Raw genomic sequence first — 14,510 nt, forward strand, 5'->3', positions numbered from 1 at the left:
ATGTTCTTGTCAGACTCCATATCTGTGTAGGGAGAGACTGCCATGATTCCTCCCATGGAATGGAAAGTATTCAACCCTTTAGTTGTGCAGATGTTAAAATCGGTGTTATCAGATATGAGCTAGATGAATCCTTCACTGGTTACGTTAGGATGCTCAGGTTGTACAGGCGAGGATGTCTCAAACAGGGAAGCTTCCATATATGGAGCTACGAATCCAATTGCACTAAGAGCATCGACAATAAGTCTTGATAAATATCTTTTTTACATGAATGTACTGAGCCCAATAAATAGTGAAGATAGAAATGACCATTGTCTTACTGCAGAAATCACTATATGTGACAAAGCAGCACACTTTTTTTCAATTATCTAGAGTTCATTTTGACTTACAAAAAAATAATAAAACGGAATTACTTTGACTTTCAAGTGTATGAACATCTAATAGTGCCTAAAACTGAGAAACTATATGCTTTTGTAACATGAAATTTCATGCCCTGCAACTTTGATAACTTGAAATTTTAATTTGGAGGGCTGTTTTTAATTTACAGGCATTGGAGCTGACTTTTTAGCCACGTTGGTAAAAATGAACGAACTTCGGCAACTGATTATGGCCAAACAGCTGCACCAATTTTGACATTTAAGTACATCATTCAACGAAAAATTTAATGCTCTTTCATTTTGGTAAGTTGTAGCATTTTCATTAGGATGCATAGTTTCCAAGTAATAGGCAGAAACCTGAAAAAAGTGCCAAAATTTCTTGGTTTTATGGCCACAAAAAGTTGCCCCTAGGGTTTTGGAGGTTGAAAACTTGGATTCAACATACTCTCAACTACATAAAACTATAAGATAAAGAAAACTTCTACCTCATTTTTTTGCAAGCAAAGGGCCTTTTTGTGATGCCATTATATTGAACTAATTGTCAACTGTTTCTAATTACAAAATTTCATGTGCAAATTAATATATTTTATTCCATAACTATTACTCAGCTGATTATTGATGGTGGAATGCAACACATCTACAACATTTATATAATGGTGATAAATGTTTCCATCTGTCTCTCCATGTGTCAGCTCACCGTTGTCATATTAAATACTAATGTCAGCATTTACTTTATATTCATATCAGGTTCCTCAGTCCAGTTGCAATTTTATTCATCTCTTTTATATGGCTACCTTTCAAACACGCATTTTTAAATGTTGATGATATACATAAGAAATTTATATCTAGTCAAATAATGTCAAACAGTGCATAATCTTCAACTTACTGTGATGTTGTAACCTTCAAGGGGAAAACCATCAAATTTGAGATCCTTAATGAAACTTTGTCCATTATTGGTTAGGAGCAGAAATTCAGTTAGATAATTGTTATATTCAATTGAATCCTCAGCATCTAAGGAACAAAATAAAATAATCATTAGTTTACTCATACTGAGTATGAAGGAATGATCTGTATTCACTTTCTCAGGAGAAGATAGACTTCTTAGCCAAGATCGCAATAAAACACTGTATTGTGGATAACTGGTTTTGGTAAAACTGTTACCATCATCAGATCTTCGCACAGGTTATTATAAACATCTTGTGCCACACACACAAAAAATATTTCCATTAAATCTCCTGATGCATAACTTTCATGTCATATGTTGTGCATCTGGAGGTTTAATGGAAAGATTTTGTGTGCATATGGCACAAGATGTTTATAATAACCTGTGCGAAGGTCTGATGATGACAACATAATTTTACCAAAACCAATTATCCACAATACAGTGTTTTATTGCGGCCTTGGCTTAGAAGTTTTTCTTCTCCTAAGACAATAAAATAAAGTATGTTACCAAATATGGATGAAATATGTATTAAAACATAAAACTAACTCTACTGGAAGCTTGGAAACTGTTCATTCATGTTAATTGTGAATTATTGGTGTTCTTAATATATGAGGTCGGTTCAAAAAATTCCAGAACTTTGTCCACAAAAATTTTCTATGTGTACCTCTTACTTATTGTGCATGGTCTCCTTTGAAATACTCTCCTCCATAATTGATATGCTGCTCCCAATGCCATTTCCACTTCCGGAAGCAGTCCTGGCACGCCTCTTGCTGGATTGCACGAAGTGCCTTCTGTGAATTTTCTTTTCTCTCATCTATCATTGAAAATGTTTGTCCTTTCAACAGGCTTTCCAACTTTGGAAATAAAAAAAGTCCAGGGAGGCCAGGTCTGGAGAGTATGGTGAATGAGGCAACACAATGATTTTGTTTTTGTGTGATTGTCACGCACAAACAGGGGTGAATGTGTGGGTGCATTATCATGATGCAAGAGCCATGGATTGTCTTGCCACATTTCAGGCCGTTTCCTTCTCACATTTTCTCACAAGCATCATAAAAAGTCCTGATAGTACCACTGATTAACAATTTGCCCCTGTAGCACAAATTCATGATGAAATAATCCTTCAAAGTCAAAGAAAACTATCAGCATGGCTTTGACATTTGACCTGATCTGATGAACTTATTTTGATCTTGGAGAACCTTCCATGACCCATTGTGAAGATTGAATTTTGGTCTCAACATCATAACCATAAACCCACATCTCATCACTAGTTATGATTCTCTTAAGGAACATCTCATTCTCATTTGCGTGATCCAAAGCTCTTCACAGATTGCAAGGCAAATGTCTTTTTGTTCTTGACTCGTGAGCCATGGGACAAGCTTCGTGGCAACATGATGCATTCTAAGATGCTGTGTCAGGGTTTCATGACATGATCCAACTGAAATGTTACATTTTTATGCACTCTCATGGACAGTCAGTCTTCGATTGGCACCCACAATTTTGTTGATGTTCCATCTGGCCATTTTTAAATCATGAACCATTCATAACACTGAGTATGGTTTATGCACTCATCACTGTAGGCTTCCTGCATCATTTGGTGTTCTCTGTAAAGGTTTTCTTGAGTTTCGCACAAAATTTAATGTAGAGGCATTGTTCCTCTAACTCTTCCATCTTAAAATTCACAAACTGTGTGACACAATGTTCTACTCAATACAGCGCAGAGCAATAACTAACAGACACACAACAATGAAACTTCTGGCAGTTACACAATAAACATAGGAATGTGCAGGGATGGCAATCAAATTTCACTCCGAAACACCATTGGTGCAAAATTATGAATGATCCAGAATTTTTTGAACAGACCTTATATTACAAGAGAGAACACTCTTTTGTATGCTTGCTTTCATTTCAATAAACTTCAGGATTTTGATTTTTTGCAGCAAGACATTTTATAGTTGATACGAGTTGGGCATGTCAGAAAACATGGTATTATGGGAGTATGAATTTAAAGAAAAATGTTCAAATGGAAGTACACAGAAGTAACTTGTCTGCCAATGAGTGGTGGCTTTAGCCTGATATGAAATAAACTACTCCTATAATGACATTTATGTTAACAGATGTTAAACTATAACTCAGTAAAATGAAATGGGACACTGAGGAAGTTGTTGATTGGCTGCATTATTTAAAGTGTTCTGTATCTTCTATAGAATTTCATATTATTCCTGCAGTATTAATGTAATGTTACATTAGTCAGACTTCAATGCATATCACTACACATTTTTTTTAAATCTCAAAAAAATAATAAAAGTTGATAGGACTTACTACTTCTTATAACTTAACATTGTGTGGGTTGGAATGGGGAGAGGGGGGCGGGGGCAGAAAAGGAAAGAAGGAAGGCAGACAGTAAAATGGCCAGTGACTTTTAGATATTCGGGGTTTAGAGAGGTATTAGTCCCACATACACATGTACCTGGTGTTCACTGATGCTATAAAAAGTAAGCTAAAGATAGAATGTGAAATACTGATTATTTGCGAGCAACATTTCACAAAAGTTAATAGTTCTTGGTGAAAAAACTCACACAGAGAAAATAGACAGTGTGACCCAACAGTCTGTTAATGTTTGGAAATTCAATCCTTCACAGAATAATGTAGGTAGAGAGATAAAACTTGTCACGTGCTGGAAATGATAGGCAGTTTTATCGAATGCAAGAAAAGTGCACAAAATGACCAACAGATGGTAATTCATATGAAACAAAAGAAATAATTAGCATAACAATTGACTTTTAGTGAAGTGGATGTTCTTTATAACAAATGCTCAACATGTCAGCCATTATTCTTCAACAGTACCATCGGCCTCCGTAGCTGAAAGGTCAGCATGATGGAATGCCATGTGAGGGGCCTAGGTTCAATTCCCAGCTGCATCAGAGATTTTCTCCGCTCGGGAACTGAATGTTGTGTTGCCTTTGTTGTCATTTCATCCCCATCGACTCTCAAGTTGCCGAAGTGGCATCAACTAAAGAGACTTGCGCCAGGTGGCTGGGCTCCCCACAGGTGGAGTTCCTTGCCTAGCCATATGCATTATGATTATCATATCAACAATACCTGTAGTCAAGTGACAAGGTTGGGAACAGCGCTGTACAGCAAATCAATATTTATGGTGAAAAACTGCCATCCAATATTGTCTTTTAGCATCCCCAATGAAGTCAGATGATTACGGTAGACTTGCGACTTCATCTAATCCCACAACTAATAATCACACAGACTGAGGACTGAGAAGCTGAGAGGACTAGCATGATGGCAGTGGCTGCCGAGCATGTGATTTTCACCAAACAATGTGCACAAGAGATCTTTCACATAAGTAGCAATATGGGTGGAGCTCCATCTTGGGTAAAAGCCATAATTTCCATCAAGTGTTTATCAGACAGTCTAAGGATGATGTGATTCTGTAACATATTGGTGTACCTTGCCCCCATAACACTGAAAATTTGAAAAGCAACATTCTGCATTTCCTCAAAGAAAAAGGGTCCAATAACGATTGATGTGGTAAATCCACACCACACTGTGACTTTCTCTGTTGTGGACTGGCAAGACAGCCAATCCACTATGACAGGAAGCCGAAAGGCACGCGTTAAGCTCACGCAGGCTGGCGTGAGGTCTGGAACAGGCCAAGTAATGGAGACTAGCAAATAAAGTACGTAGCTTCTGGAATACTTAACTTTAATCCATAATTGGTGAACATCGGTCTGACTGTACATGCATCACAAGATAAATAGCAAATGATAATGGCGCCTTGCTAGGTAGTAGCAATTGACATAGCTGAAGGCTATGCTAACTATCGTCTCGGCAAATGAGAGCGTAATTTGTCAGTGAACCATCGCTAGCAAAGTCGGCTGTACAACTGGGGCGAGTGCTAGGAAGTCTCTCTAGACCTGCCGTGTGGCGGCGCTTGGTCTGCAATCACTGACAGTGGCGACACGCGGGTCCGACGTATACTAACGTACCACGGCCGATTTAAAGGCTACCACCTAGCAAGTGTGGTGTCTGGTGGGGACACCACATTCTCATCATAAAGTGAGGTTTGCATGACAGTTCTAGGATTTTCAGTAGTCCAAATTATGCGGTTGTGGTTGTTCACATATCTTCAGAGTGTGAAATGGGCTTCATTGGTCCACAACAGATTAGACAACCAATCATCATCTATCCCAGTTTTTTGAAGTGCCCATACTGCAAAAATTCTGTGCATCACAAAATCGGTGTTCATGCCGATGCTAGATTTTGTACATATAGCATTGGGTGGTGTGCCTTAGTGCTTTCCAACCAGTAGTATATGGAATGCCAGTGCAACGTGTATTTTCACAAGAACTGACTTCACCATGCAGAGATGAACCCACTAAAGTCTCCTTTCTTCTTGAACTGTCTGAGCAGCAGTAGCACCTCTGTCTAGCACACACTACAGGGCTGATCATCCACACAACCTGAGGCTTTGAACTTCATGATCATTTTCTTCTCAGAAACACTTGCCACAGGATCTTTACCCATTCAAATACCCTTCTTATGATATTAAAATCTTAAACCTGCAGTTGTGGATCCTCCATTCTGATAGTAAAGCTCCACTAACAGTGCCTTTTCTGGTAAAGTCAACATGCTGTTGTAACGATACAAGGGGGACCCACCTGTAGATTAAGGTCGCCTCTCAGTAGATGTGCCACTGGTTCTCTAGCTGAAAATGTTTGTGGTAGGATTGTATCACTTAACAAATAAAGAGAGAAGGCCAATGGTTCTTTTCAAATGTACACACAAAATTACTTTGCATATTTATTTATGGAGTTTGATTCCTATTGCTAAAGACCAGGCCTCATTACAGATCAAAAATGTTTATGCAGGTCTCCTTGTACACACATTTGACAGATAACTTTAAATTATATTCTGCCAAAAGGATAAGAATCATGAACTAATTGGCACACAAAATAATTTTCCCTATAGTAGATAACAAATTGTCTACAAGGCACACAGAATGATGATAATAGTTTGTTAAGGCACAGTGGCACATTTGCAGTTATTAAGTCTATCACTGGTTTTAATAGTCACTGTTCATATTCTAGAGTAATCCTGAGGCTATTTCAAACAACACCACTAGAGCACACAGTGTAGAGAATACTGAAATCTTGGAGCAAATTACGTACTGAACAAGATTTAACTCCAAGAAAAATGAGAAGTGTCATTAAAGAATTGTGGATGTTTCATCATTATATAGATGTGTTCTAGAATATTATGTGATTCTGCTTATTTGATTATTATTTTAAATTCCCCTAGGTCACATTATTCCTTTTTAAATAGATGTAATAATGAAACTTCCTGGCAGATTAAAACTGTGTACCATACCAAGACTCGAACTTGTGACCTTTGCCTTTCGTGGGCAACTACTCTACCATCTGAGCTACCCAAGCGTGACTCACGACCTATCTTCACAGCGTTAATTCTGCCAGTACCTTGTCTCCTACCTTACAAACTTCACAGAAGCTCTCCTGCAGATCTTGCAGGGCATTGTGAAGACATGACTTAGCCACAGCCTGGGAGATGTTTCCAGAATGAAATTTCTACTTTGCAACAGTGTGTGTGCTGATGTGAAACTTCCTGACAAACTGTGTGCCGGACCTAGACTCAAACGTGGGTAGCTCAGGTGGTAGAGCACTTGCCCACAAAAAGCAAAGGTCCTGAGTTTGAGTCTTGGTCTGACACACAAATTTAATCTACCAGAAAGTTTCATATCAGTGGACACTCAACTGAAGAGTGGAAATTTCATTCTGGAAACATCCCCCAGGCTGTGGGTAAGCCATGACTCCGCAATATCCTTTCATGCAGCAGTGCTAGGTCTGCAGGGAAGCTTCTGTGAAGTTTGAAAGGTAGAAGATGAGGTACAGGCAGAATAAAAGCTGTGAGGAAGTGTTGTGAGTCATGCTTGGGTAGCTCAGATGGTAGAGCACTTCCCCACAAAAGGGAAAGGTCCTGAGTTCAAGCCTCGGCCTGGCGCACAGTTTTAATCTGCCAGGAAGTTTCATATCAGTGCACACTCTGCTGCAGAGTGAAAATCTCATTCTAGATGTAATAATGATTCTAGAAGTTTTCCTGGCATACTGAATATTCTTTGAGGTTTTGCAACTGCAGCCAGATCATGTTGAGCTCTTGCTACAATATTTTGGTTGGCGACCATTCAGTCATCTTCAGGTGAGTGTCCACCACTGCAGCTGAACAGTGGCCAGCCCAAATATTTTGGCAAGAAGTCAGCTGCAATCCTGAAACCTCATAGAATAGATGTAATAATGAGTTTCAGACATTGTTTATCAAATTAACAGTATGAACAGTAGCTATTAAAATATACAGAACCAATTTATACTTACACTATGGAAAATCCTGATATTTAGATATGGCACCCATACTGATTATTAAAATTTGGATATTAAAAATTATGCAGTTCTTAATTATGGCAATTACATATTTGTTATTGGTGTCACTGGTTTCAGAAAATTTAGCCCATCAATAGTACATTAACATATACCAGAAATTTATAGTGGTTTGGTCACAATTTGAGCTTTAAGTTGGGCTGGTTGAAACTTTTAATTAATTATATTTCCTGAATTAATTAGGTGTGAGCTAAAATAAGCATGTCTTGGAAATGAGTAAAAATTGGCCTACAGTTTAGAGAGAATTTACTTTTCTGAATCTATTTATCAGATCACTAAATTTTTACAGATGCTTTCTAGATCAAACACTCTGAAAGACAGTAACTTTGGAAATACATCATTTCCAGTGAACTAATTAACAGAAAACATTCAGAACAGTGAAATGTATAATCTGAATAAATAGATTTCACAGGGGAAATTAATTTATATCAGTTTGTAAATGCATGAAATGTGTGCTCAGATAATGGATTGTATCATCAAAATTTTTGGGAAGAGTAACAAACGAAAATGAAAAAAAAAAAAAACTAGTATAGATCCTAGTTATAGTAATTAGGAGTGTAAAAGACAAAGTAGGATGGTGAGTGTGAAACCTACTTTGTCACACTGAGTGCTCATGCAACTGACCCCTGTCTGACTACAGCTCATTTTATACACAATTCTCATGCCAAATCACTGGTGTGTTGCTGTCCAGTGTCATCTGAGGGCCAGTTTTTACACTCATTTTTGGTTTCAATAAAACTGCCTGGCATTTCAGGTATGTGTGTCAAGTTTTACCTCTCTATCTACATTATTTCATGAATTGGGGCATTTTCAAATGTTAATGGACTTTTGGGTCACCCTGTATATATAAATATACCATTTTTTTCACTTAAAAGTTTTTCCGTTCTTAATTGAATGTTATTCCAGCTGTATATGCAAAAATAAAATTAAAACTTAAATGGTTGATAATTGTGATAGACATTCATCTTAGTAACCATGCTGTGAATTTTCCCACCATTTTATTATTTTAGGTTATGTTAACCATTTATTGAAGTGGGAGGAAGATTGTCCTTTGAGCCAGCTGGTTATATACTGCATTATAGTGGCCCAAGGTACCTTTTAGTAGACATTTATAATGTGGCGATAGAGATTAACAATATAGTAATGCTACATAGGCTTACAACAATAACAGTAATTTTTTGCTTTTAAATGTTTATTAACATGAAATTTAGGCCTAATTTGTTAATCAGAAAAATTCTTTTATAGTTGTTTATTTGGATGTTCTGTTTATTAGCCCTGTGTTTGTGTTCAGTAAAGTCTATTCATAATATGTGACTTATCCATTTATTTTAAGTTGTGGCTCATGGTATAAGACCACTTTGTACCTGTGTCAAATACAACATTTTGGAAAATTATTGTATGATAAAGCATTGTAATAAATTGATTACATATTGGTGTGAACTAAGACAAGTAATAAAATGATTAAATAAGCACATCAAAAACCCAATTATTGCAACAGCTATGATAGTGCAAAAAAAAAAAAAAAAAAAAAAAAAAAAAAAAAAAAAAAAAAAAAAAAAAAAAAAAGGGAGAGAGAACATGCCCAAGGTACTAAAAGGTAGTGCATAAAATGAGGTATACATTTGTTGGTATATTTTCCTGGCAGACCAACTGATTGGTGATGGAGGGAACTAGCTACAGCAGCTGTTTAGGGATGTAATTCAGAACCTATGCTATGTGGGCGATGAAAGGAGCTAACTGCTGCATGTTCTGTACAATTCCAAACAATGCTGCACCTGATATGATAGTGGCACCTTGACAGAATACTGAGTGTTATGTAACAAAAGAAATACAAATATCTATCTCCATATTTTTCTTTTGCAGAGTTTATTGGATGTGAAATAATATCGTGCAAGGTTTGCCGCAAGGTGAAATTTTCTAGATGAATGTAAGTAGTGAAAGAAAACACCTGAGAAGTGGAAATGTAATATTAGGAAAGAAAAGACTGTGAAAGGGAAAACCTAGTTGTTCAGGAAAAATAACAGATGAGAAAAAAAATCATTATTCTGATATGTGGGTGTAAACTCTGGAAATGTTATTTGAAGTTCAGAGAAAACGATCAAATAGACATTGTGCCAAACTTTATGATTTTGACAACAAAAGTGAACAAGACCTACATCTTCAATGGCTCTTGGAAGCTTCTGATATAAGCACCATTCTGAACATTCTGAACAGAGAAGAGCAAGCCTTAAGTTCTATGTACTGCATATCTGAAAACTTATAGAAATTTGTGGAAAAGCTTTGGTAAACCTTCACTGTATATCACAAAAAAGGGTTTTGAGGTTAGGTTCACTTTTAATATCGGGCTCCAAACTACAAGATGATAGGGTTTCAACACAATGTCCTATGCAGTTCCAGGAATATCTGAAAAGATAATTATGGTCACACAAGTTCATTCCCTGTTAAAAGTCACACTATAGAGGAAAATAAATTAAATATCTGCACTCTGAATTGAATATGATGTTGATGTACAACACCTTTAAAATGTCTCATCCTGGAACAACAGTTAAATATAGCTTTTATTTATCATACTTCAAAAACAATTTTAAATTAAAGTTTGGGAGACCAAAAATTGATGTCTGCAGCATGTGTGAAGAGCTACAAACCAAATTGAAATCACTTCACCTGTAGGAGTTTGTTAAAGGGGCAGCACAGGGTGAACTGGACATTCACAAAATAATGAAGAAACCAGAAGTCCTACAAGGAGAAATAATTGCCAGGGTTGACTAGATATGTGGACTCTTGTTCAACTTTATGTAGAACTTGTCTGTGCCATGCATCCCAATTATTTATTTATTTATTTATTTAGCTGCTTATGATGTACATCTATGGAATAAGTCCAAGTACATATGCGGGAAGTGTTTCACATGAGACAGTTATCTGTGTTCTTTTTTTTGTGTATCAAATCTGAAGGAGAACAGTTCTGTTATCTGGTTGTACACTGAAGGAGATGTGAAGAAAGGTGCAAATGAATCATGTACATTCTTGTACCATTATATTGAAAACAATGTTTGCAAGTGACAAAACTTAACATCTGTTCTCTCATTCATGCCCTGGAGGAAACAGGAAACATAACATCATACATTTCTATTTAAGTCCCACTAAATCTCATAAGTTTGAAGATATTGTTCATTATTTTTCTGTCAGAGGCATTTGTTCCTTGATTGTTATAGAACATTCGGCATAATAAAATGTAATGAAACATGACAGAGAGTATCCATAATAGCTAATATGAACAAAGAGGTCAAGGCAGTAGTTACAGTACAAGGCAATGAAATCCTTGACTTCAGTCAATGGTGGCCATCTTTCTACAAAAAACAATGTCTTCCCAGTGAATCCTGTTCCTGTGCTCTACCAAGACCATAAAAATAGTCCTTTACACCAACATAATTTAAGCACTTTGAATACTCAAGGAAATACATTGGGACTATACAAGCTTACCCATCCATAAATAGCATTTTGTATCAAAATTTTCAGCTAAAGCTATCAGGTGCATGGCCTGAGCCAGAAACTCTGTTTGGCACCCTTAAACAATGCAACAAAAATGGGATTGTCCAAATTAATCATTGCTGATCTTAAGAAATTCACTCAATATATCTAACACAGCAATGAAGTACAGACATTTTATGAAAGACTTTTGCAATGGTCTACCACAAATGCTTATAATGTTGATGATATCTAATGTGTGTGACATTATACCAAGTTATTTTTCAGAAGTTATAAGTTGCAAAAATAACAACAAAATAATACGACATGCCAAGTATTTTGTCACATAATCTCATACAGAATTGAAAGGGACTAATTACAATACATTCATGTCCGGTTACAGGTATGTTAAAATACACAATGACAAATGCAACTGCAATTGCCCCTTTCTGTACCACTGATAAAAACAAAATACATATAAACCGTAAAAATGTAACACTCAGACACTTTTTACCAATGAACCAAAAACCACACAATGCGTAATTCAGTTTTGCAGCACGAAGCTGGAGCCAACCCAAACAAGTCCTGCTCACTACTTCTCTCATGTTATGCCCAGCATCAATGGCAAGCATCAGTTTGTTTCCCATTACAAGCAAAATGGTTTGAAAGTGGAATTTTACATGCCCATTCAATAGAGTGGTCCCAAATTAATTTAGTGTGTTATCTGTTTTATTGATATGTATTAACAAGAACAGTAAAGCATGAAGAATAATCAGTACTGTAGCAGCAATTGAGCTGCACTTATGCATGGCAGTAGCAGTCAGCACAGGCCAGGGTGGTCCTGTTGCCACTGGAGTACTCATTATTCTTTGTTTTTTACTATCCCTGTTAATACACATCAATAATATCTAATGTAGCTGCAATATGCTAACCAATGAGGCTTGGGCAGAAGTACTATCCCTAACAAATACAAATGATGCGTATAACACATTTTCTTCCATTTTCATGGAATATTTTGAAATGTGTTTTCCAAAAAAGCTGTCAAAAATCAGGTCACATGGCAATACAAAGCCAAGTTCTTGGATCACAGCTGGCATCAAAACTTCGTGTGGAACTCTAAAGAGACTAATTTCTAAAATGAAAACATCCACAGATCCACAATTCATAGAATATGTCAGGAATTACAAGATGGTATATAGACAAGTAATTGCTAAAGCAAAATTCACGAGTAATTATAGTTTTATAAGACAGTCTGAAAACAAATCAAAAGCCATGGATATGGGGTATTGTGAAGACTGAAATGGGGAAGAGTTGTGAAAACCAGGACATTAGCCTCAAAAATTTAAAAAATATCAATATTAATAAACAAGATTTGCCAAATTATATTAACAATTATTTCATAAATGCAACAACTTCATTAAGCTTAAAATTTACAAACGAAGAAAAACCTGAAAATCCAAAAGCAGCTTGTAGGATGAGGATAGAGCCAACAAATGAGGGTGAAGTGTTGAAAGTGATACAAAGCTTGAAACCCAAAATGTCGGCTGGCATAGATGAGGTGCATGTGTCAATCATAACAAGGACAGCACCACAAATCGCAAAGCCCTTTGCACACATAGCCAATTTATCATTCAGTGAAGGAGCTTTTCCAGAAAGGCTGAAAATTTCAAAAGTGAAGCCAATATTTAAAAAACTATCGCCCAACATCTCTCCTCCCAGCATTTTCAAAAATATTAGAAAAACTGATGAAGCACCGAATCAACAAATATCTAAATGAACATAATTTACCAAACAGAAATCAGCATGGCTTCCAAGCAGGTAAAAATACCAAAACAGCAGTAATGTGCTACACTGAACAAATAATCAAAAATCTAGAAAAAGATTATAGTGTTGTAGGAGTAAATTTAGACCTCTCCAAAGCTTTTGACACTGTGAACCAGGACATTCTTTTAGAAAAATTGGAAGCGTTGGGAATACATGGGATAGGAAAAAAATGGTTTGAATCATAACTAAAAAAACAGAACACAGGTTGTAGGACTGACATCAACTTACTCCAACCACAAAATAAATTCACTATCAGAGGTAAAAAAATGTAGAAATAGGAGTACCACAAGGCAGCATCCTAGGGCCCATATTGTTTCTTGCCTATATAAATGATTTTCACACCTCAGATGATCCAGCCATAGCAATAATATTTGCAGATTATACTAGTGTGATAATAAGTGCACCAAAGCAATTGCTACCAACAACTGCTGATAAAGTACTAAATTACATCCGCTCTTGGTTCAATGCAAACAGGTTGACATTGAATGTAAATAAAACAAATTACATGCAGTTTGGGAAAAGATGTCAAAATGTAAATCTCGATCTGGCGTGGGGTGACAAAGCCTTAGACAGAGTGACATCCACAAAATTGCTGGGGATTCATGTGGATGAAAAGTTAAATTTTAATGACCACATAATAAAATTTGCACAGAAACTTAATTCAGCCTGTTTTGCCCTCAGAATTACTGCAAATGTTTGTACCTCAGAGGGTGCCAGAATGGCATATTCCAGCTATTTTCAATCTCTTGCCACATACGGAATAATATTTTGGGGTTCCACAACAGGGCACTTAAAACAAATTTTTTTGTTGCAGAAGAGGGCCATCCGGATAATAACTCACAGTCATCCACAGACACACTGCAAACCCATATTCAAAAAGCTTAGAATACTTACTATAGCATCAATATACATATACAAATGTGTATTGTATGTCAGGACCCACATTGCAGATTTTCAGACAAATGCCGACTTTCATAACTACAATACCTGTAATAGCGCAGCACTCCATACTCAGCGAACAAAAAGAACAAATACACAAAGGCACGTGAGCCATATCGATGCAAAACCGTACAACGCACTGCCAGTCAACATTAGGCAGTTAGAAGATGATAACAAATTTAAAACAGAATTTAAAAAAATTCTAGTAGAACAATGTTTTTATTCTGTAAATGACTATGTAAGTCAATAAATTTTTTCTGATGATATTTATAAAGGCAAAATGGAAAATACTCTATTTGTACCTAATCATTCTTTACCTGATCATTAATTACATTTACATACTTAAAGGACAGCTGTTGTGTGATGTAAATACATACTTAAGCAGTGTTGTGTATACAAGGACTTGCCGTTTAGGGAGGACAAAACTAAAGCCTTATGAAAAACAGACTATGCATTTAAAATAACAAGCAGGGATGTATGTAGGCTATATTAATTTCATTATATTAT

General features: G+C 36.3%; 1 protein-coding gene across 1 annotated transcript in view; it reads right to left on the minus strand.

Moving 5' to 3' along the window:
• Positions 1-14,510, minus strand: part of LOC124554700 (patched domain-containing protein 3-like) — a 633,296-nt gene that overhangs the window by 169,286 nt on the left and 449,500 nt on the right. The window contains exon 13 of the mRNA XM_047128324.1: positions 1,261-1,385. Within this exon, the coding sequence (XP_046984280.1) occupies positions 1,261-1,385 (125 nt within the window). The remainder of the gene's footprint in view (positions 1-1,260; positions 1,386-14,510) is intronic.

Source organism: Schistocerca americana, chromosome X (assembly GCF_021461395.2).
Source record: "Schistocerca americana isolate TAMUIC-IGC-003095 chromosome X, iqSchAmer2.1, whole genome shotgun sequence".
NCBI classification, from domain to species: domain Eukaryota; kingdom Metazoa; phylum Arthropoda; class Insecta; order Orthoptera; family Acrididae; genus Schistocerca; species Schistocerca americana.